This window comes from Apus apus, chromosome 28, assembly GCF_020740795.1.
Source record: "Apus apus isolate bApuApu2 chromosome 28, bApuApu2.pri.cur, whole genome shotgun sequence".
NCBI classification, from domain to species: domain Eukaryota; kingdom Metazoa; phylum Chordata; class Aves; order Apodiformes; family Apodidae; genus Apus; species Apus apus.
Genome location: NC_067309.1, coordinates 492,711 through 516,365, shown reverse-complemented (window position 1 = coordinate 516,365; position 23,655 = coordinate 492,711). Strand labels below are relative to the sequence as shown.

Below are 23,655 nucleotides of genomic sequence, written 5' to 3'. Positions count from 1 at the left end.
CAGCCCTCTGGTCATCTTCTCATCCTTTTTCATGGCCCCAGGGTACATCTGTTCTGATTAAAAAATAAACAACAATGATGTTCCTGGAAGGTCTCATTATTTTGGGTCAGCTCTGTGCCTGTACATGATGTGTTCCCCAGCCCCATCCTGCACCAAGCACTGCTCCTGGTTTGACTTCCCTTGCAAAGAGCTATAGAACTTCTGTGAAGTTTAATTTCTCCTCACTAAAACCAACCAGATCCACACTGTGCTGTTCTCTGAGCCTGTAAGATAAGCAAGGATTATTCACGTGTCCTGGCAAGTGTATCCAGTCACAGTGCACCAATTTCATGGAGCCTCATGTTTATTTACCAGGAAGTGCTCTAGTGTACTCCAGGTGAGCCCAGAGGTCCCACATGGCTCAGTATCTTGTGCAGCTGGACTCCATCTCCATCTGCTCTGGACAGAGGGATCTTGCTGCCTCATTTAAAGAGCAATGCTGGGACCCAGCCTGCCTCGCAGGTGGTAGCTGGGAATATTGCTCTGATGCTGGTTTTGCTGCACCCTGTGTTGCCTTCCCTGCAGCCATTTCATGTCTTATTTCGTTTGCAGGTTGGGTAAACCATTTGTAAATGAAAACGAAATTTTATTTTATGAAAATTCTGCTTTTGAGTGAAAAAGCTGCGAAGTTTTGCTTGGGAATGGTGGAGGGGAGGTGTTTCCCTTTGAGACAGCATCATTGCCATAGGAAATGTTGAAATTAAATGTTGGTTTAAAAAAACATTTCATGTAATGTTTAAGTTGACAGCTAAAATTACTTGACAAGTTTGACCTGAATATGTGAGTTTTGCAGGTCTCTGCAAATCAGAAGAAGGTAACTGAAAGATGAAGTTTTGCATCTGCTGTCTGCTTCTTAGAGAAGAGGTGCCAGGGGGGGTTCTCAGAACACTTCCCATGGAAACAGCAATGAGACCAGTAGCTGCTCTGTGCTGTTTCTGCCTTGCAGCATCCTCAGACCACAGAAGGACCTGACATTGAACCGTGGCACCAGCCTAACAGCAGCTGCAGAGATGCCCAGGTACCCTGGGGATGGGCACAGGCCTGGCAGCCTGGCTCACAGCCACGTTCCACAGAGGTTTCAGTGATGGTGCTGGCCCACATGTTTGCAGCTGGTGGCACAGCCACATGCTGTGTGTGCTTCTGTAAGAAACTAAACCAGCCCTTTTAATTTTTATAATTTCTGTAATTAAAAAAAAACAAACACCAAGCAACAAAATACAGTTCAGCAACAGGAGCCCTGCTGGGATGCCCTGCCTGTTACCAACACATCTGCTTTGCCAGCTTCACTCTGTTTCCTTAAAACAGTCTAAGAAATATGGTCAGAAGCTTGAAGACTGATGCAAACTGTTCATTGGCTGAAGCCCAACCCATTCACTCTTCACAAAACCTCCTCTGGTGCAAACGGGCTGCTCTGCTCTCCCGAAGCGATCGTTCCCTTGCCCTGCAGGGAAGACTGGTGGGTGTGACCCCAGCCCAGCACGCCCCGCCGCAGCATCGTCGGGGCTTGCAGAGCAGCACCCAGCCTTTCTCTTGCTCTGGGTCCCCACCTGCTGGAGACACCACGCTGGGTTGTCTGGTGCTGGCCCAGCTCTACGCAGCACAGTGGGTGCTGAGGGGGTCCCTTTGGTTCGGGGGTGTTTCCCTTTGACGCGGGGGTTTCCCTGCAGTGAGTGCTCCAGCATGCCTGGGCAAAGTGCGTACATGGCTGATGTCCCCCTCTCCTCTCTGTCCCTGGGGTCCTGCCTGGATGAGCCCCCAGCTGGAGTCTGCAGGGGATGAGGAGTGGGTTTGTGGACACGAACTGGACTCCTTTTGGGACCGGCAGACCCAAAGGGCTTCCCAGAGAAGGCTTTGGGGAAGATTTTATAGTTTCCCTCCAGAACCTGAAGGGGGCGTACAAAAAACCTAGAAAAGAACTTTTTACAAGAGCATGTATTGAGGGGACAAGGGGAAAATGGCTTTAAACTGAAAGAGGGGAGATTAAGGTTAGACATTGGGAAAAAATTCTTCACTGTGAGGGTGGTGAGACCCTGGCCCAGGTCGCCCAGGGAAGCTGTGGCTGCCCCATCCCTGGCAGTGTTGAAGGGCAGGTTGGATGGGGCTTGGAGCAGCCTGGGCTGGTGGGTGGTGTCCCTGCCCATGCAGGGGGGTTGGGACTAGATGATTATTAAGGTCCCTAGAACCCAAACCAGTCTGAGATTCTATGATCTGCTCCCCTCCTGCTCTGTCCCCTTTCCTCAGCCTTGCTTCATGCTCCAGCTCCAGCCTTCAGGGCTGGGTTCCCACCTCACACGGTGCTTTCCAATTGCTGCTGCCAGGATTTGTGGCTGGCCCTGCAGCCTGGTGAGGAGCAAGATCTGGGGCTGCTGGTGGAGCCATTGGAGGGAGCCCAGGAACAGGGCAGGAGCCTGGCCCAAAACATCTGTCCAGGCAGGTCTGTGAAACCTCCCCAGGGGACTGGATGGGAACTTCCAGAGGAGCAGCCAGGATGACTAGTGAGGTGCTTGTGTGTGCTGGGGACACCTCGACATGCCAACGCTGCCCGTGCAGGTACTGGGTGCTTTGCCTGCATCCACCCTCTGTGCAGGTGCCACCGTCCCTCCAGCTGCTCTCTCTGGCTCAGGAGTTGTTTGGCTGTTCTGTTCCCCCCCCCCAGTTTGATGCCAATCTCAGTACCTTCTTGCCATGCTGCTGGTGCCAGTGCTGTGCTCCTCTGCCGTAAGATTTCCTTCTGTCTGCACTGTCTGCACATGCATCCCACCCTTATTTCCACACTCCCCTGAGTCCTGAACAGCCCAAGTTCCTAGTCCTAAAACTGAGGATTTTTTCCTCAAGACAATGGTCCTTTCTCATGAACTGACTACAGAGTCCCCTCTGAGCTGGAGCACAGCACATGTCCCTACCCAGATCAGCAAAGAAAAGCCAAAAAGCAGCAGGTTTTAAAAATGACACATGCTCTTTATTGGACCATACATATGACAGGCCTGGAAGTGAAGAGGCTGTAGCCATGAGGACAAGGGGTTAGAAATCAGTGTGGCAATTCATGTACACAGAAAGCAATAACCTTTCCCACAGGTGCCTGAGAAAAAAGAGGGGGCTGGAAAAATCTTTAGTTGCAGACAAAACATTTGGAGGTTGTAACACATGGCAGAGGCTTTTTTAGAGCATCTTGGAGCTGTTTTCATCGCTGAGGACCCAGGACTGTGGTTTCACAAGGCTGTCCCCCCTGTTTTAGGCCAAGTGAAATGAGTGTGCGCGGCCGAGCGCGGCTGTTCCCGTTCCACAAAGTGGCTTTAAATGTGTGGCTCCGGGGAGGAGGAACAAGGACTGTGCTAAAAGGGGGCCACCACCGGGGTCCACCACGGCTCTCCAAAGCCCTGATGGTGACCTGTTACAACCTGTGCCTTAGCCAAAGATGCTCCAAATTCTAATGATGGGGACCTGGTCTCCCCCCCGCCCCCCCAAAGGTGGAGGCTGAAGGGTGGAGGAAAGAAAGGGCCTAGCGCAGCTATTTACACCGTTGGTTTCGCAGGGCAGCACTTGCATTCGGAGGCAGGAAAACACGTCGTCATCCACCTGGGGGCCCGGTGCTCCCCATCCTTATCTGATGGTCTTTTTGCTAGTGGTGGTCTTGGAAACGATCCTCACGCTGCCGCCTGTGCTGGAGCTGACACCTCGGCTGCTGCCGGAGCTGAAGGTGCTGGCTCCGCCGTAGCTGAGCCCCGCACCGAACCCGCCGCTGCCGCCGAACCCGCCGCTGCTGCCGAACCCGCCGCTGCTGCCGAACCCGCCGCTGCTCAGCCCGTACCCGCCGCCGCCGCCGCCCATGCCGAGTCCCCCGGCCATGCCCAGGCTGCCGCCGCCGTAGCCCATCCCGCTGGAGCTGCTGACCACGGCTGCAGGACACGGCACACACACCTTAGGGTCCCGCCGGTGCCCGGGGGCAGGGGGGACCTGCCCCACCCGGAGCAAGCAGGGGTGGAAGGGGGGGATACTTACAGACGCTCACGGCTCCGACTCCCTCTCCGGCAAGCCTGTTGGGAACCGGGGGTAAAGTCAGCAATAATCCCAAAGCACAGACAGGAGATAATATTAGCCACTGGGATAATCTAATTAGACTACTGTGGCCTTCATAGGGACTATTGTCTGGTGGGGTATGTCTGCATAGCAGGTGAGAAGTGATATTGTTCATTTTTCTCACTGCCATCAGATTCCAAGAGGCTGGAGAAACTCATCCTTTCCCAGAAAGCTCAAGGTTTAAAATATCCCTCTCTCTGCCCTTGTTTTACTTCTTGATGCTCTTTTATATTTTCACCAGCTTGGTGCTCCAGCCCCTTGGGGTGAGCTGTCTCTTTGAGCCCACTGAGCTGATCCCTGCTCTGAAGAGCAGCACAACAGGTCCCCGTGCTTGTCCCCACCTGCTCTCCTCTCCCTCCAGCAGCTTCCTGTAGGTTGCAATCTCGATGTCCAGGGCCAGCTTGACGTTCATCAGCTCCTGGTACTCTCGGAGCTGCCGGGCCAGGTCAGCCTTGGCTTTCTGCAGAGCATCCTCCAGCTCAGACAGTTTGGCCTTGGCATCCTTGAGGGCCAGCTCCCCGCGCTCCTCCGCCTCGGCGATGGCTGCTTGGAGGTTGGCACACTAAAAGCAAGTGAAACAGATAGTTTTTTAAACTTGGGCTATCCCAAACTGCTTTCCTGAGTGCTGCTGTGGTGTTGTAGACGCTGACGCCCAGCATGGCACTGAGAGCTCCCGATGGCCCATTGAGAAGGTGCCATGGTGTGGGTGACTGGGGACCTGCAGTCATAATCCTGTCTCCAAAGCAGAGGGTTGACATCTATATCTCTGCTTTGCTACACACCTGGGGTGTAGCTTAGTATCTCACAACTTGCTTCCCCAGCAAGATAATGGCTATCACAGCACATCTTTGCATGGAGACACCTTCTCTGGTGAGCAGAGACAGAGATGGCCATGCCTTCTTCAATGCAGGGTAGGAAGCCTGGCCTGACAACCCTGCTCCAATGCCAGGAGCTCTTTCCACTGTGCCTGGCTACCATCACCTCTTGCCTGCCCTCCACCATGCAGCAGCTGCTCTGCAGGAGCATCCATTCCTACCTGTTTCTTCACGCTCTCAATCTCGTTCCGCAGCCTCTGGACAATCCGGTTGATCTCTGAAATTTCCATCTTGGTGTTGCGCAGGTCGTCACCGTGCCGCCCAGCTGAGACCTGCAGCTCCTCGTACTGGTGTGTAGAGAGGAGGTGAGAGCTGGTTAGGCACCACAGGGCTCAGGAAAGGGGTGAGGGGGCTTTAGGGCACAAAGCACAGGTCTGGGTGCAAGGTAAGGAACAACATTCCTCTGAGCAACCTGCCCATGGAATAACAGCATTTGCCCTTGGTTATCAATACATCCTCGATATATCCTGATCCTTGAGGTCCCTTCCAACCTGGTGTTCTATGGTTGTATGATTCTATGATATATGCTAAGGCAGCAGCTACTGTATTGTGTAGAGCACCTGTGGGTTGTCACCTGCTGCTAAGAACCTGGAAGGGAAAGAGGAGTGCTCTGGGTCCAAGGCCAGATCTACCAGTGACTCCTTGTGAGCCCAGGCTCAAGGCATTTAAATACCTTGTCCCTTGTTTTCACCACAAGGAATATAAAGCTGCTCAGGAGCTGTGGTCTCCAAGTGGACACTAGGGATCTGCACATAAAAGCCTATAGCAGCATGTGTAGAAAATAGACACTTGTGACACTGCTACCCTTCTTCTGTTAGCCCCACCTCCCCTCCACCAGTGAGCTGCCTCATCAGTCACCAAAATCCATCTGTCCATCTGGTCACCCACCTTGTTCTGGTACCAAGCCTCAGCCTCTGCCCGGCTCCGGTTGGCAATGTCCTCGTACTGCGCCTTCACCTCCGCGATGATGCTGTTGAGGTCCAAGTTACGGTTGTTGTCCATGGACAGGACCACGGAGGTGTCTGATACTTGCTGCTGCATCTGGGATAATTCCTGCAGAAGATGCAAAAAATTAAGTTAATGTTCTGGTGTCAGGTGGAACCCATGCAGACAAGAGGTGCCTGGGAGATCTCTCCACTAAGCCATTTTTTTGCATTCCCCTGCCCTGTCTCTAACAATTTTCCCTTTTCTGTCTTCCACCTGCATTATAATTTCCAAAAGGCACTGACCACCTTCTCCTTTACAGCACTGAGCGTGGTGGCTGGAGCTCCGGGACATGGCTGGGAGCTGTGGAGGATGCTGTTGTGGAGAGAGCTGATGCTTACCGCTTCGTAGAGAGCTCGCAGGAAGTTAATCTCATCTGCCAGACCATCTGCTCTGGCCTGCAGCTCCACCTTGTTCATGTAAGCACCATCCACATCCTAAAGAAAAGAAAATCAGATATGTCTGAGGAAACCGCAAGCCAAAGGGGCTTCAGGACACCAGTATGACCATCACTCTGCTCCCACATCTGGTACGCTTTAAACTTATTTTTATATTGATGTGATCAAGGTTGGTTTGGGTTCTTTTTAATGTCATATTGAACATTCACTGTGAGCCAGAACCAGGCTCTTGGGCAGAAGGCAAATCTCTGACTCTTGGGACGCAACCCAAGACAGAGTTGAACTGAGCTAAAAGAGACCAGATGGTTTGCAACTACAACCAGAGGAGCTATCTTGAGAAAACAGGGCAGCTCCATCAACATGGAGAAGGTTATGGCCATTTGTCACCTTAGGAGTACCCGTACTTATTCCTGGACATGCCAACATCATGACCTGGTCCCGCCATGAGGCTGGAGGTCCCCAGCTCTCATCCGCTTTGCTTGAACTCTGTGCATGCTGAATTAGTTTCATTGGTTGCCCCATAACTCCCAGTTCACTCACCTTCTTCAGGACCACAAACTCGTTCTCTGCACCAGTGCGCCGGTTGATCTCATCTTCGTATCTGTTAGGAAAAAGAGTGAGAAAGTTTTATTGTAAAAGAAAAGCCCAAAGCCAGCATGGGAAGCAGAGATGGGACCACTCTAGTCCCAAATCATTAGTTGTGGCTCATGGATATTCTTCACTCCCACCTGTTTACAGTCCAAAGCAGATACTGAGCAAGTTATTGTTGACTGAGCCTGCAAGACCTCACGGTGTGAGTAGTCTCAACTAAAATTAATAGATTTTAATCACTGCTCTCAAAGTCAAGCTCAGACATAAAAGTGTGCAGGATCAGAGCCCGTTTCAGGAGGAAGCAGGAGCAGGTATTCTTGGTGACCTTTGCCCAAAGCAAAATTATGCAAAAGGCTTCCAAAGAGGCTGCATTGCAATGCCTACAAATATATAATAATGTAACAGTTTGATATTTGATATTATAATAATGATAATGGCTCTGAATAACCTGCTGCAGCATTTAATTAAAACAAAAAAAGTTTGGTGATTCTTTAGCCGTGGTTGTGCAAGAGCAGATCATTATGCCTCCGACTGTTTCTGTGGAACTTTTCATGGCTCTGAGCAACATCCTTTCATCAGATAATCAGGGCAGGGCTTAGCTAGAAAGTAGACAAAACATGTAGGCTGTTGAGGCAAAGACCTGGATTTTAAAGGCAGGTTCATGCCAGTCCTTTAGCTAATATTGGCAGAGACATCCCCACAGATGGATCGCTGAGCTGACATGGGAAGAAGTGGAAATTAGCCAGTGGACTGGGAACCAACTCTATGCATGAAATAAAATATGTTCTCCTTCCTAGGCAGTAGCTCCAAAATCCAGATGATATAATTTGTCATTTTTTGCCTGATCAGTATTTCTAAAAGCCTATAGTACAGACTGAGACTTGAAATGCACCCAAGTACAACATACCAGAAGCTGTGTCAGTCCATCCTCTAAGCCCTAAGTGCCATCTCCCCATCCCACCCCCCAAAACATCTCACTCTTCACATGCTCAACTATCTAATATAAATGTATTTCAGGCCTCCAGGGTGTTTTTCTCAAATTTGCACTTGACCAGAACTGGTTGAATAGGGAGAGATTGTTCTTGCCGAACTGCAGCCAACTGAAAACGAACAGCCTCACCTGAAAAAAGCACCTAAATGTCCCTTATAGTCAGCAGATGCCGACTGATGTGTTCTTAAAATGATTCATCCCACCTCTGCTGGACACCTTATCTCAGGATGGCATTAATTGCCTCCCCAGCCAAATCATTTTCTTTGACAAGGGCCAGAGAAAAGAGCTGAGTATCTTCGATGTGACTGGTGCTGAATGAGGCCAAGTGCGTGTGGGTGCCCTGGGACCCTCTGGGAAGGCTGAGATTTCCTTTGCAAAAAGAGAAATGGGGGAGATCTTGGAGCTGGCAGTTAATGGTTATGTTTCATTCCCTTTTTGCATGCCCATTATGCCCATGAGTTCTGCCTTTTTCCTTCTCCAGGTGTATTATTTTGGGAGACTCAGAGATCAGATCATGTCCCCTGCTGGACAGGAGCAATTTCCCACGGGTGCATGGATTCTGTGCTAAAGGCAGATCCTGCACTTAACAAATCTGACATAACTAGAGGTAGTTCTGAGATCAGGTTTTGCTTTTATGTGTTCATTTTGCAAAGTGGAAGGGGAACACAAAGGTGTGCACCAGCAAGTGTGAACTGCCTGCCCTGATTTTCCTGTCTGTTAATCATCTATGCTACAGAGCACGATTTCTTACTTGTTCTTAAAGTCTTCCACCATGTCCTGCATGTTCCTCAGTTCAGTGTCCAACCTTCCTCTCTCTCCCAAAAGACTGTCTAGCTGCCGTCTGAGGTTGTTGATGTAGGCTTCAAAAAGGGGCTCAAGGGACTTCCTGGTGACTGTGTGACCCTGCTCTTGGAGGAGGCTCCACTTGGTCTCCAGCACTTTGTTCTGCTGCTCCAAAAAGCGCACCTGGGAAGAAACAAAACCAGGCACATGCTGAAGCTCATGTGAACAATGCACAAAAAACCCTCTGCCAGGAAATGAAGGGATCATTCAACACAAAAAGAAAAGGTCAAGAGATGCTGTGACAGTTGGGAGAAAATTACTAGGTGTTGCTAATTCAAGGCACTGGTTTCTAAAAAAGTAAGAAAAGCAGCTAAGATTTTCAGTGAGGTTTTCCCAGAGCTATTAAGCAGGCCAAACACACGTATTTGCAACTTTTGATGTTTCCCCCCCTACACTCAGCCCACCTTACTGGTTTAAGTTGGAGTTATCCTGCTGAGCTGTGTAGAGTTTTATCATTTTACAACCAGTAGATCCCTCGGGCCCTCACAATGTTTTTTACTGGAAGGAGGAGGATTTAATTTTTCAATAAAATAAGGCACTGAAAAACTCATCCTTGCAAAGAGGAAGCATGAGACAGGTCTTAGTTTCCAGCCAAGCCCACATGGTTCGTCGGCTGGGATCAGTTCAGGCAAGCCCCGAAATCCAAGGGAAGTTTGTTCCTGTTGTTCTTTCCCAAGGCAACTGCTAATATGCATGTCTTGATGTTTAAGACCAAAATCTCACCTTGTCGATGAAAGAGGCAAATTTGTTGTTGAGGGTCTTGATCTGCTCCCGCTCCTGTGTTCGCACCTTCTGGATTTCCGGGTCGATGTCCAGCTTGAGCGGTGCCAGGAGGCTCTGGTTGACTGTCACTTCTTGGATGCCACCAGGTGGGCAAACAGGGAACCCAGGGCCACCTCGACCACCAAATCCGGGTCCTCCCAGCCCAAATCCACTGCCCAGCCCATAGCCACCACCACCACCAGCTCCTAAGCCAAAACCAGTGCCTGCTCCACCACCATAGCCAAGACCAAAGCCAGCTCCTCCACCAAAGCCATATCCACCACCAGCTCCACTCCGTAGACCTCCACCGACTGAGCTGTAGGAAATTCTTTTGCTTCCACCTAGGTTATAGAGACTTCTGCTGCCGAAGCCACCACCAGCTCCAAAGCCTCCTCCACCTCCGGCTCTTCCTCCTCCAACTCTGGAGACAGAGACAGAGCTAAAACTGCTTCTGGCTCCACTGCTACCTCCTACAATAGCAGAGCCTGAGCTAAAGCCCCTCATGCCCCCTCCAGTAGATGATCTGAAAGAGATCCGACTCATGGTGGCTTGTTCAATGGGAAATGCAAAGAGCAGCAGAGGGAAAAAGAGGCTGATGAATAAGAGCTGAGCAGCAGGGAAAGAGTGGAGGGCAACGGAGACAGAAACCCCTGTGAAAGGAGAGCTTGGGAGCCTCCTCTTTTATCTGCTTGGAAAACTTGGCACAGGACTTCAGAACTTGACGTGCCTTGCAGCAACTTGCCTTGTCAAACACACCTCGGCTACAGCGAGGTGTGGAAAAATGCATTGTTTGCAGGCAAGAAAGTAACGGAGTGAGGGAGCTAGGGAGCTCCCCCCATCCCCCCACCCCCAAAACTGCTGCTCTGAGTCATGGAATTAGAATTGAATGGGACGAGTCACTGAGGACTGTGCTCAGGAGCAGGATGCAACACGATCCTCCCGAGACCCTGAGAGCTGGTTTTCTTTAGGTGAGCCCAGGGCTCACTCGTTTGAGTAGGGTTCCTTGTGCTGAAGCTTTTCTAAGGTGAAGTTTAGGGCTTAACGCATCGGGATCTTACCTTAAAATTGTCTCCCTTCATTGCAGGGGAAACTGAGAAATCAGGAAACATGGCTTTCAAAGGCAGCAAGTAATTCCTTTTTCTAAAATAATTTCAAATTATTACATTAAACAGTACTACAGGACTTATAAAATAATTATTAAAAAGGTGCCTGAAATTATTGTTCTTCTTTCAAATCTCCTTGTCAGGCTCAGGATTCAAAAGCTCCCGGTGAAGTAGGGTTTTTTTTAATCACTTTTTGTTCCATCCTCCATACTTCGTACTTGACCAGCAGTTTCTACATCACTGCTGGCTCTGCAAGACATTCTGTGAAGGGGAATTCACCCACTTTTCTTCTAGCTCTCTCCCACACCACCCTTCACTCTGCTGAGATCATTCAGCCCCTGAGGAAGGTGCTTCTAAAATCACCTTTGCCTCTTGATCTTGGGTTGTTGGGTGAGCCCTCACTGAAGAGTTTCAGTCCCTCTGGTGAGGCTGGATTGTGCTTGAGGTGTAAAGGCTGGACAAGTTCTCCTGTGTCCATGAAGAGCTGGACACAGGTTACAAGAGAAGATATCCCCTCCCTCCCACCCAAAATCTTTTGTAAACCGGACTCTCCGCAGCCACAGCCTCGTGCCATGGGGGCTGCCCACCTCGGCCAGGTGACGTGTCAGATAAAATAACAGCATGGGGCAGAGAGGTGAAAGCTGAGCAGCTAAAAGATTCCAAAAACGGGCTGCGTGAGCAGTAAGTACGAGAGCTTAATCCAAAACGAGCAGCTCAGGGCTAAGTGCTGCATCTCCTAGCTTGTTTCTGTTGATGTGTTTCCAAACTCTGTTTTCTCTGTCTGGGAACTTGAAAGAAAACCTGAGCAGAAGGGGTTGGGTTTTGGGTGGGTTTTTTTGTTTGTTTGTTTGTTTGTTGTGTTGTTTGTGTTTTTTTTTTTCTTTTCTCATTGCAATCAGCAAATCCAGCCCTTGCAGCTCCCACCTCCTGCAAGAACTCCTGTCGTGCCCGCTGCCAACTGCGTGAGTCACCGGCACCGCAGCCCCGGGGCCGATCCCTGGCCCGGCTGTTGGAGCATCCTCAGAGGGCTGGGCGGTAGCAAGGGGGTGCTCTCACCTCGGGAGTGATGTGGCAGCCTCCCGGTTGCTGGAAATGCGGAGTTCCTTGGGGAAAAACTGCACCCCGTCTCCCACATCCAGGAGCAAGGAGCCCCGATCTCACCCCGTGCACCGCAGCAGGTAACCTCAGCATCAACATCTAATCAGAAGAGATTCCAGCAACATTAGTGAGGCTCTGCTGATACTGAAAACAAATAAATTGTGTCACTGGCACAGCAGATATGGGAGGATTTGCTTTCCTAAGCCTGCAGATGTGAATCTGTGGATCCTGTGGCCTGGCCCAGGCAGGGATCCTGCCTTTGCCTTCCAAAGAGCTATGCAAAGTCACACCTGGGAACCAGAGCCCAGCTGCAGATGTTTTATTCAAAGCAATGAGAAAGGATTCACGTTTAAGGCAGTCATTACCCCCCCAGCTCTTCTAGGAAAGCCTGTTGCTGCAGACAATGTTAATTAAGTGGAATATTACAAAGGATTTGGAAGAGTAAATCAAATTATTGTTTAGGCACCAAAACAAGGAAAATTCTCACATTATCTCTCAGTCCCATGTGGCTTCCTTGCCTGGCCCCTGTCCTTCCTGTGCCTTGTCCTGAAGCTGCTCTGGGTGGGAAGGTGGCTGTGCTGTCTCCCTGGATGGGCAGGATGCCCCCAGGGAGGGTGTGGTTTGGGAGGCAGGGTTTGCTGTGAGGGGTGGGGGCATTTGGGGGGTGGACTGGGGGTACTCCTCAGCAGGAGGAGTGTGGCCAGCTGAGATGTTTGCAGGAGCTCAGCTGCCTTTGAGCACTAGTTTCAGACTCTGTTGTTCATAGAATCACAGAATGGTTTGGGTTGAAACGAGCCTTAAAAATAATCCGATTCCAAGCCCCCTGCATGGGCAGGGACACCTCCCACCAGCCCAGGCTGCTCCAAGCCCCATCCAACCTGCCCTTCAACACTGCCAGGGACTGGGCAGCCACAGCTTCCCTGAACAATCTGGGCCAGGGTCTCACCACCCTCACAGGGAAGAATTTGTTCCTAATTTCTTCTTACTATTTGTGCTTTTTTCAGCACAGGCTGGAAGCAAGACATTCAAAACTTCTAAGGTTAGTTAGGGCTAGGTTGCCATCACCTGTAATAATTCCTCACACCGTGCTGTGTAATTCAGCATTCACACAGGTGAGCACAGAATTCGAGGTGACTCAGAGCTTATTTTTAACCTTTGCTCGTTTTTGGTCTCTCTGCAGCACCCTCTGCCACAGCAGAGACCAAGACTTTGGTCTCTTTTCCTGCAGCTCCTTTGGTTTTCTGGGGAAGGGAGCTCTGATGTTTTGGTGTGTAGGTTTTCACGAGCTGGATCCCTGCTGGGCTGGCATGTGCTCACTTGCTGTTTCCCATTCCCTGCTGGGTTGTGTAAAGCCGGGATGTTGAGAGGTCAAGTAAGAGCAAAGCGTCTGTCTCTTTGAAATGCAATAAGGTGTGTTTGTCTGAGGGCTGAGTTCCCCCCGCCAACCGGCCCTCAGCCTCTTTTTTCTTTTTTATTCAGCTTTTGCAAGGCCGGCTGACCAAAACACCCCCGTTGGTTGGTGAGTTGCTGTGCTCCAGCTCATCGAAACCCATCCTCAGTCTAGATGATCCTGATAAAATCCTCCCCCAGAGCCCTGTATATGTTTATAGGTTTGGCTACATCTTTTTAAGAAAGCAAAAATTAAACACTGGTTTGGATTTTTTTTTCCCAAGCTAGCAGAGCTGTGCAACACCCTCCCTTCCATGGAAGAAAGGCTTTTAGGTTAACCCCAATCATATGCTAAGAAATTAAAGATGACTGATTTTTTGGTCACTTACTGAATCAACCCCCACCCTCCTCCTCTTTTCTCTGATTCTTCAATTAATTTTGGGACAACTGATTTCAAGCTTTTCATAGTGATTTTATCAGAATTTTGAAACTTTTCCCCAAAAATAAAGCAAAAGCCCCCTTCAGCTCACTCTGCTGAGGGTTGGGAGTGTTTTGTGTTTGGTTCTGTTTTAGAATAAAAACATGTAGGAGGAAATAAATTCCAATCCAGTTTTATTGGACACATTCCAAAAAGAGAGAGAAAGGAAAACCCAGCATTATCACTCTCGAGTATAAAAAGCTGCAATTTTCTTTTTAATGGTACTTTCACAAAAATAAAAAGATGGTGGAAGGCGAGAGGGGTAACTTCAGAGGGGTACATTTCAGACAGAGGGGAAAGTAGAATGTGGGCACTGGTGTGCCTTTGGGCTCCTGCTCCCTATTGCCTCAGTTCCCCTGTGCTGGGCTGGAACCTGGGTGCTCTTTGCAGTTTACCAAGTGTCTTTTTTCTGGCAGAGAAACTTTCACATAGTGGAGATGCTTAAATAGCCCCAGGAGCAGGGTGGACGTGGCCCTTCAGGCAATTTTTTCAGTGTAATTTTCCCTGTCTCAGATTTTCACCCTGACTGCTGCTACCGAGACAGTGGGAAAATTCAGGGAGACTTGGCCTGTTGGTTGGTGTTGGCATTTTTTAAACTATTCAAACAAAACCTAGCATGAGACAGGACAGCAGCCCAGTTCAACTGCAGACACTGGTCTTGCTTTTGAAGAAATCTCTGCCTCATTTATTCAGAATTTTAAAATACTATAATTTAGAAAACAAGCCCTTTTCCATATGCTTTGGACCAGTCACTGAGGACACCTCTGACAAAATACACCCACAAGATGATGTGTAAGGTGCCACTATGGGCAGACTTTCATTTGCAAAGGGAAAGGGAAGGAGTGGGAGAGTGTTTTGGGCTTCCTTTTAGATAAGCTCACTGGAAGCTAAATCCACATCCCTGTGGGAGGCCCTCGTCAGGTGGAGCTGTCCCAGATGTCTTCCCCAACATCACCCTCTGACCAGGCTCATGTGCCTGACCACGCAGCTGCAGTGCTCAGCACATCTGGAAGACACTTGTTGTTTGAAGCTTGGCTGTGAACGGGGATAAAGGGATTTTTCATCGCACTCAAGTGACTCAGAAGTGATTCCTAATGGGCTCTGTGCTCCCATAATAAGGTATATTTTAAGAGGGGTCTCATGCTAGCAAACCATTGCCTGAGATCTATCAGCAACCTCCTGGGTTATTTCTACATAGCAGAAAAATAACCCACATCTCTGACAAAGATGAGTTTCTTAACCTGTTTGATTCATCCCAGCAGTGAAGGCAAAGCAAGCTGAACTGAAGCCAAGTTCCCAGCCCATCCCTGGGCTTCTGTGGGTCAGAACTGAGCTAAAACTCTGAGTTATTGCATCTTCACTGCTGTTTGCTCTCTTAGCTTGTGGCTGTCAGCTAGCCACAATTACAAACAAGCTGCTCAGCCTGATTAAAAGCAAACAAACAAAACCAATTCCCTATTCAGAAAATCACTCGGGCCCCTCTTTTCCTTTTAATCCTGTTTCAGATACTTTGAGCAAGCTGGTTAACACATGCTCTGCTGCTTCTCTTGAGCTGTGGTCCAAATGCTTGGGAACTACGGTGGGAGGAGCAGGACAGAGGAGGGCAGGGGCTGTGGTGTGCAGGACACAGGAGCAGTGTGGGAGCAGTGTGGGAGCGATGGTTTTGGGGAGGGTCAGGTGCTGGTTTTACTCGGGCTGTGTCGCGTTCTTCAGGCTTTGGCTTTTTATGCTCTTTTTGCTGGAGGAGGTTTTGGAGACAATTTTCACGCCTGGGTTGGCACCTTTTGCACTTCCAGAGCTGAAACTCCCTCCAGTGGTGCTCAGACCACTGCCGCCTCCGTAGCCAAGGCCGCTTGCAGCGCTTAGACCAGCACCTCCTCCAAAGCTGCCTCCAACGCCACCTCCGAGTCCAAGTCCTCCTCCGCTCCCAAAGCCGTAGCCTCCACCACCGCCACCACCTCCAAGACCAAAACCACTTCCAAAGCTGTAGCCTCCACCACTGCCTCCGCCTCCAAGACCAAAACCGCTTCCACTTCCTCCTCCAAGGCTGAAACTGCTTCCACCACCTCCTCCGCTTAGGCTCAGTCCGCCAAATCCTCCTCCTAACCCAGCTCCACCAGCCATGCCAGAGCTGGAGCTGATGACAGCTGCAAGAAAAAGCAAGCAGAGGGTTGAACATCTGCTTGGCAGTCACCCAGTTCCAGAAGCTCCATCATCAAGACCTTGACCCAAGGAACCCAACTTCTGTCCCCTGTGCAAGTCACTAATGCTGGTGGAAGGTTCTGAACACTTATATTGGGCAAAGTCTCCCTTCTCCCAGGGTTTCACCCAGCTTCTGCTCCCAGTGAGCCCAAAGCAAGACAAGCACTGTGGTACTTACAGTAGCTGATGGGGGTCAATCCCTCTCCACTCAGCCTGTTGGAGGGCAGATAAAGGGGAGGTTAGAGCAAAATGAAGGACACAGGCAGAGAGATCAACTGTGGGCAGAGGCAAAGGGATAGTCAGTGTTATTCCTGCTGGGTTTTTACTCCCACCTGCTCTCCTCTCCCTCCAGCAGCTTCCTGTATGTTGCAATCTCAATGTCCAGGGCCAGCTTGACATTCATCAGCTCCTGGTACTCACGGAGCTGCCGGGCCATGTCAGCTTTGGCTTTCTGCAGAGCATCTTCCAGGTCAACCATCTTTGCCTTGGCATCTTTGAGGGCCAGCTCCCCACGCTCCTCCGAGTCTCCGATGGCTGTCTGCAGGGTGGCACACTGCAAGAGAAGGGATTGGAACTCCTAAATGCTGCTTTTCTTTTTGGGTAAGAGTCACACAAGGAAGAAAACTATTCTGGTTGGGGTGTTAATGAGAAAAGCTGAGGTCATTCACCCACAGCTAATATTGCTGGAGTGGAAATGCCAGCCTGGCAAGGATGATTTAATGCAAAGTACAGTGTGGTACCCTGCTTGGGAGGGAGTTCAACACATTTAATGAGGTACATCATACTCTGTGGCTGCTAAAGTCCCTGATCAGCAAAGCAGAGCTGTAGTGTCCAGGGAAAAAGAAAGCAGGGCTCCATGGACTCCTTCTGCCATTCCTACCTGGTTCCTGGTGTTCTCTATCTCTGACCGAATCCTCTGGATCAGCCGGTTGAGCTCAGAGATTTCCCCCTTCGTGTTGCGCAGGTCGTCCCCGTGCTTCCCAGCCGTGGCCTGCAGCTCCTCAAACTGAGGTTCAGAAGGAAGAGTAAACCATCTGAGATGTCCAGGTGGACAAGACATGGCTCGAACAGCCTCACACAGCAACAGCAGTAGTTTTTCCCCAGAAATGCATCCATGGCATCTCTGGGTCTGTTCACCTTGGTTTGGTACCAGGCCTCTGCCTCGGCCCGGCTCCTGTTGGCGATGTCCTCGTACTGAGCTTTGACTTCAGAGATGATGCTGCTGAGGTCCAGGTCCCGGTTGTTGTCCATGGACAGAATGACAGCAGTGTCAGACACTTGTGCACTGAGCTGAGCCAGCTCCTGCAAGGAAGCACACAGGACACCAGGCCAGCTGCACTTACCTGTTCAAATGCCATGAGTGATGGCAGTCACCATCCAGGGGTGACAACAGCACAGAAGTCAGGGGGGAAGGGCATCTGTACCGCATCATAGAGGGTTCGGAGGAAGCTGAGTTCATCGGTCAGGGCATCCACCTTGGCCTCCAGCTCCACCTTATTCATGTAAGCAGCATCCACGTCCTGGAACACAGCAACCATGGGTCCACCCACAGCACCTGGTACTTCTTGTTTAGCTCAGCCAAGAAGTGGCCAAGCCTGGAGATGAGGCTGCACCTTCCACTGCTGCAGTGGTGCTGCCTGACTGCAGGAGCTGTGCTTGGTGCATCCCCATGGGAGAGCACCAAGGGGACACCTCTTGGCCAAGAGAAGTGCTGTGAGTAGCTTTGTTAGTGGATAAGGAGGGAACTGCAGGCCACTTGGCACTTCGCGGCACTAGTGACCATCTATGTGGTCTGTTTTGCCCAGGCAAGCACAAGTGTATGTTGTGGGACAAGAATTTCCCTTCATCCTCCAAGCCCCTCCATTCCTTTCCCCCAAAACCCAAATCCAAATGACAGCTTTTGAAGGATGAGGCTGCAGCTCCATGAGGTCTCCTGTTCTTCAGGACTCTCCCAGCCTGTGCAGTCGTTAGGGTTAGCTCAGCATCCGTAACAGCTCCCGTCCCACTCACCTTCTTCAGCACCACAAATTCATTCTCGGCTGCTGTGCGTCGATTGATTTCCTCTTCATATCTGCAGGGATAAAGGGAGAGACGTGCTTGATCCTGCCTCTGTAGGCAGCCAAGTTGTCCAGGTGGGACTGCACAGTTATCTGGGCTGGATATGGCATTTCCAGATCAACCTCCTGGAAGCTGCCCAGCTCAAATTTGTGAGAATCCCACGTCTAAAAGAGTTTAAATGACATTTTGACATAATGCAGATGGAGCAAAGAGGGTGGGGCTGGTTTAGATGATCGTGAGATTGTTGTGTTCTGGCTGAATCTGCATTTTCTGTTTGGAAAAATGTTGATGGACCACCTGCCTGCTGCTGTTGAGGAAGACAAGAATTCTGCAGGGAGATGTACCTCACAGGAGTGGTGTATCACATGGGGATTAAGTTAAGTGCTCTGTCATGGTCTAGAGCACAGACTGCAGATACTTTTTTTCCCTTTCCTGTAGAAAGTTTGGTCAATATCTCAGCCTAGGAGTTTTGCTTTCAGAAAGCTCAATATACGTGAGAATAATCCTACTGCTTAATGCTAAACTGAACCATTTGCATCCCATCACACCTTAGGGTGCCTGGATGTGCCACTAACAGGCACTCACTTGTTCTTGAAATCCTCCACGAGGTCTTGCATGTTCTTCAGCTCCCCGTCCATGCGTCCTCTCTCGTTGAGCAGGTTGGCCAGCTGCCGTTTCAAGTTGTTGATGTAGGCCTCAAAGAGGGGGTCCAGGTTGTTTTTGCCTGAGTTGTTTTTTTGGCCCTGGTCCTGCAGGAGGGTCCATTTGGTCTCAAGGACCTTGTTCTGCTGCTCCAGGAAGCGAACCTGAGCATTGGGAAGTGGAGAGGTTTAGCAGAAGATACCTGTGAGCTGATGGCCAGTGATCAAGACAAGACTTAAATCCAACCGTAAATATCCTCCAGATTATCCCGGGCTATGTTAGCTCATCCAGCAGCTAAGCACATCTGTCCTCAGTGGACAGTTCTCTTTAGAGACAATTTAATTCAGCAAGACAATGAGCAATCATTAGAAAATGTGGGTTCAGCCCTTTGATCAGTTGCCTTCGTTAACATCTTTGGTTTTCTTTCTTTGTAAGAGATGTTTATCTTCCTTCATTAAAGCTAAGATCTGAGTACTGCGGGTTAGAAGACCAGTATCTAATTGCCTTTCCTTTTGCCCACATATGCTATATATTTAACCAAGTGAAAGCCAAGGAAGGACTTAAGTCAATATAAAAAGGCCTAGAGCTTGCAGGCAATAAAGCAATGAGGACCAACTCGTCTGCTGGGATTCTCCACAAAGAGAGCTGGGTTAAGCAGCTAGATCTGGACCTGAAACTGTCTTTCTACATTTCAGCTAATGTATCTTATTTCTCAGGCACAGAGCCTGGATCTAATCCTTTTATTACTAGTTTCTAGTCTAATTTTCTGCCTTCTAAGTATTTAGAAGAATGTTATTTTTTTGATTACTTTGATGAAGACATACAAATAGGAAATATGCAATAGACTGTAGATCTATGAAATCACATTTTTGTAGCTAAATGACTGTCTCGCTCCCTCTCTACCACAGTTCCACAGCACTTGATGAATTCTCACCTTGTCAATGAAAGATGCAAACTTGTTGTTGAGGGTCTTGATTTGCTCCTTCTCATCTTTTCGCACCTGATGAATGTTTGGATCTATCTCCAGGTTCAGCGGTGCCAGGAGACTCTGGTTGACAGTCACTTCTTGGATTGTACCAGCTCCAGGTGGGCCACCACCAAATCCCATTGGGTTCCTGCCACTACCCAGCCCTCCACTGAATCCTCCCAGTCCCCCTACTCCACCAAAGCCAAACCCTCCGCCACCTCCCAGTCCACCACCAAAGCCTAGCCCACCAGCACCTCCACCAAAGCCATATCCACCACCAACACCAAGTCCAAGACCGCCACCAGCTCCACTACCACCAAGTCCACAGCTGCTGCCACCACCACCACCTCCCAGGCCAGAGCCACCACCAGCTCCACTCCCAAAAGCAGCACGGAAGCTGCTTCCAACACCAATGGATATCCTCTTGCTACCACCAAGGTTGTAGAGGCTCCTGCTGCCAAAACCAGCACCGCTGCCACCACCTCCTCCAACGAGCCTTCCAAAACCACCTCCACCTCCTCCAGCTCGTGCCACAGACATCGAACTAAAGCCAGCCCTGTTGCTGCTTGGAATAATAGCCGAGGCAGCGCTGTAAGATCTGCCTCCCCCTCCCACTCGCATGCTGTAGGTTTGCCGGTTCATCGCAGCAGGAGATAAGATCCCGGCGCTGGTGAGAAGCAGCAGGCAGACAGTGCAGCTCTCCGATGGCAGGGAGCACAGGGTGCCCTTTTTATCCCTCTGGGGATCTGGGCTTGGTTGCATGGAAGTCCAGTGATCAATTTAGTGCCTTCATGGTTTTGACATGCCAGGCAGCCAGCTGTCGGATTAAAGCTCATTACACACCAATTGCACCCAAACACACCTATTGGAGCTGCTGTGGAGCTGCTCAGATAGAAGAGTTATCTAACTCCCTGATTATGGCAAGGAGAGCTCAGCCTGAGTGCAAAGCCTCTGTATGCCTGCAGAGTTGTATTATTTTATTTCTGAGCTGTGAAGCAGAAGGAAATAAATAAAAAGGGTGAAAAAAAGAGGAATAGCTACGTGGATACCCCTGTGCCACCTCTCAGGTACAATGAATCAGTACCGAGCTTAGTGCAGAGTCCTTTGAATTAACTAGAGTGAAAGGCAGTGAGAATTAAATGGCTAATTATGAACAAAAATTTTTCACAGGGCCTCTTCACCGGAAGGCAGAGTGTGGGTGTGATGTTCATGAAGCCTGACACCTCCTTCAGGGCTCTAGTTTATCCAGCCTGCCCATTCACACTAGTTAGGCAGAGACCAGCTTTGTTTGCTGACTCGAGCGAAGAGGTCCCCATTGACAGTTCTCCTCTGAGACACTATCTCTAAATGTCAACTCAAATTCTGGCCATTTAGTATTAGATATTTAGCCTATGGCAGGTTTTCAAGGCTTCCTTCCTAGAGATATTGTCACCTCTAGACAACAGCTCCATCCTACCCAGAGCTTGCCATTGCAATATCTCCAGCCAGCTGATGATGTGGTCGACACATTTTCATCTTGATCTAAAAAGCATTTCAGTGAAAGATGCAGATTGTCTGAAAAAGACTTTGCACAGCTTTGTGGAACTGTAATATTTGCATGTGAACATTAAGATGTAACCAGTCTTGAGTTTCTAGCTCTTTACAGCTGTGATTTATTTTAAAGATCTTTGAACCTTTCTGTTCAAAATGTTGCCAAAAGCAAAGATGTAACCAGCATGAAAAATACTCCCACAAATTCTCCTTATTTTACTTCCTGGAGTCCTTGGGAAAAAGAGCTAATTCAGTAGGTGTGGTGACATGTTCTGGCATCTCAGAGTTTGTGGAATTGAGATGTTTGAAGTACTTTATTCTTTGTATGTAAGAGCTCAGTTTGTTTTCAGCATGGTGCTGTCCTGGCGTGCGCGTGACTGGGGCTTAAACACTTCTACACGGCAGGACTCCACATGCCCTTGGAAATACATCCATGTACCCCAGTGCTACAAAACCATGAACTACAAGCCAAAAATTCCACTGGCATCTCTGGAAGAAAAACTAAGCAGGTGCCTTGTCTTTTATCAAATTCAGAAGACCAAGTATCTGATTGTCCTTGGAGAAATGCTGCCAGGCAGGCTCAAACTCAAGCAGAGCTCCCCATTGCAGTGTGAAATTCCCAGTCAGTATAGATGGGCTTACTTCTCTTTGGAAAATGTTGGTCTAAATCTGCCTGGCATGTCACTTGAAATTCATTAACATCTATTGCCTTGAGTATTTGCATAAAATTCAAAGCCCAGGTGAGATGGGAAAATGAGATTGTCTTCATGCTTTCTTGACCCCAGTAAAGGCAGATTGTCCTGAAGCTGACAAACGGGTTCGGATCAGATATTAGAGCTGAGTGAATGTAATGTGATTAAAGGTGGGGCTGCCAACAAGAAAGAGGGAATTGTCATTTTAGGCTCCCACAGCCTTCTTCCTTCAGCCCACTGTCCTCAAGGTATGTGAGCAATGCAGAGGCTGGGTGAAAAATGCACCATTTCTCCGCAGCAGTTTGTTGTGTGGGGGAGCTGAGGTTTGTGGCCTCCATGCCCAGAGGTGGATCCGGCTTTTTCATCTCTTGGTTTGGATCAACTCTGCTAGACTACCAAGGGGCATGTCCAGAGTGACACCAAGCAGGATTTGGCCTCCAAACTGCCCCCCAAAAACTTGCTCCTGGCCTATTTTCTCCCAAATACCCTGATCTACATGAACATATTAAAGCAGGCAGCCCAAAACACAGGGTTTGCAATACTTGGGGGTTGAGAAGGGCAGGGATGATTAAAGGTTTTCTCCCAGAAGTGCAAGAGCTGCTGAGCTGCTTTGGTACCCTGGGGAGCCAGCTGGTTATTGGTGTGCAGGTATTGTTTTGCAGGGAGGGGATCAACCCTAATTATGAGCTGCTGGGACACTGGGAGCTTCTCGTTTGGGTGTTTCTGCTTGCTATTTACATAGAAATGAGATGAAGTCCAAGTTGTATGCACTGAGAAAAAATGAAGATAACCATTTTGAAAAACATCCTCTTTAGGTGGGTGGGATGGGACGTCTGATCCATTTGGCTTTCACCAGCCCCCAGCCCAGACAGTGTTGCTAAGGCACATAATTTATTAAAAATTAATTTGTGATCTGCTGCCTACTGCTCACATCCAGCAAACCATCTTGATTTCCATGACAAGAACACTGCAGACATGGGGAGCCTGAGTCCTCCACGCTCGGCACAGCCTCTGTGCTGGGAGAGAAGCAGAGGGAAATGCTCAACCAGTGGCAACCAGTGGTGGTTTCATCACCATCACACCAGCATGGATGGACTGAGCCTGGCAGGGTGGTTGAACTCATCCTCCAGCCATGGAGAGGCTGGGGCAGACAAGCCATGAGTCAGCAGGCAAGTCTAGGAAGCTGCAGGACGTCGGGGAATAAATTACAAGATCCAAGTCCTTGGTGTCCCTTTCATGGAGTAAATTAACCTACCCACACCCTGCCCTGCTTCCAGTCTGGGTCAGGAGAGACAGATTTCTCCAAAGGGCAGTTTGGAGCTCAGTTGTCTCAGGTGCTTTCAGCTGTGCCCAGGCAAGTTGTGGGAGGGAAGAAGCTGGCAGGGCCAGCTGGTTTTACTGGCATCCAGCTGTGCAACCAGCTGTGATGAGTGCCAGCCCTGCCATAGACACCCTTCAGTGGGTCCCCATCCCTCGGAAACTGGAGACCCTAACAGAGAAAAGGGAAGGGGGGACCTGGTCTCACCTCAATGCCAGCCTCCTACTGCGGTGGGAGAGGGTTTTCCTGTCCCTGCAGGGGCTGTGGGAGGGGGATGCCCAGGCACATCCCACAGTCTCTGCTCCTGGTATGTGTTGAGGAAGGTTGGGCACTGGGGGAAGAAAGGCCCTGACAGTGCACTTTGTGCAGGGACACTTTTTTCTTGCTTTCTTTTAAAATCAGCCTATTCTGGTGAGAGGGTTTCAGGGCTGAGGGGTGAGATTGTTTTCCTTTTGTTACTACCTGAGCTGGTTCTCACTGATTTATTTAAACAAGAGCTGGGCTGCTTTTTTCTTCTGCCTCCAGAGATCCCAGACAATGTGAGAGACCTCGAGTGAGCTGCACATCCCACAAGCAGTTAAATATCCTGGTTTACATGGCATTTCCAGACTTCCCTGT

At 49.6% G+C, this 23,655-nt stretch overlaps 2 protein-coding genes across 4 annotated transcripts; both read right to left on the bottom strand.

Moving 5' to 3' along the window:
- Window positions 1-3,336: 3,336 nt before the first annotated feature.
- On the bottom strand, window positions 3,337-10,103 carry LOC127395062 (keratin, type II cytoskeletal 6A-like). 3 transcript variants are annotated; one of them, XM_051641483.1, is made up of 10 exons: window positions 9,522-10,103; window positions 8,707-8,921; window positions 6,914-6,974; window positions 6,317-6,412; window positions 5,880-6,044; window positions 5,153-5,278; window positions 4,458-4,678; window positions 4,039-4,073; window positions 3,791-3,935; window positions 3,337-3,718 (listed from the first exon to the last, which is right to left on the bottom strand). In XM_051641483.1, exons 1-10 carry the CDS (start codon window positions 10,101-10,103, stop codon window positions 3,640-3,642), a joined length of 1,725 nt encoding a protein of 574 aa, XP_051497443.1. In that variant the 3' UTR covers window positions 3,337-3,639. The 3 variants fall into 3 exon arrangements, with proteins under 3 accessions (XP_051497443.1, XP_051497444.1, XP_051497442.1); XM_051641484.1 differs by having other exon boundaries at window positions 3,337-3,838; window positions 3,920-3,935; XM_051641482.1 differs by having other exon boundaries at window positions 3,337-3,935.
- A 5,211-nt stretch (window positions 10,104-15,314) lies between these two features.
- Window positions 15,315-20,139, bottom strand: LOC127395091 (keratin, type II cytoskeletal 5-like). The gene is made up of 9 exons (XM_051641550.1): window positions 19,465-20,139; window positions 18,474-18,694; window positions 17,841-17,901; window positions 17,255-17,350; window positions 16,968-17,132; window positions 16,711-16,836; window positions 16,163-16,383; window positions 16,009-16,043; window positions 15,315-15,775 (listed from the first exon to the last, which is right to left on the bottom strand). Exons 1-9 carry the CDS (start codon window positions 20,137-20,139, stop codon window positions 15,315-15,317), a joined length of 2,061 nt encoding a protein of 686 aa, XP_051497510.1.
- Between the last annotated feature and the right edge of the window lie 3,516 nt (window positions 20,140-23,655).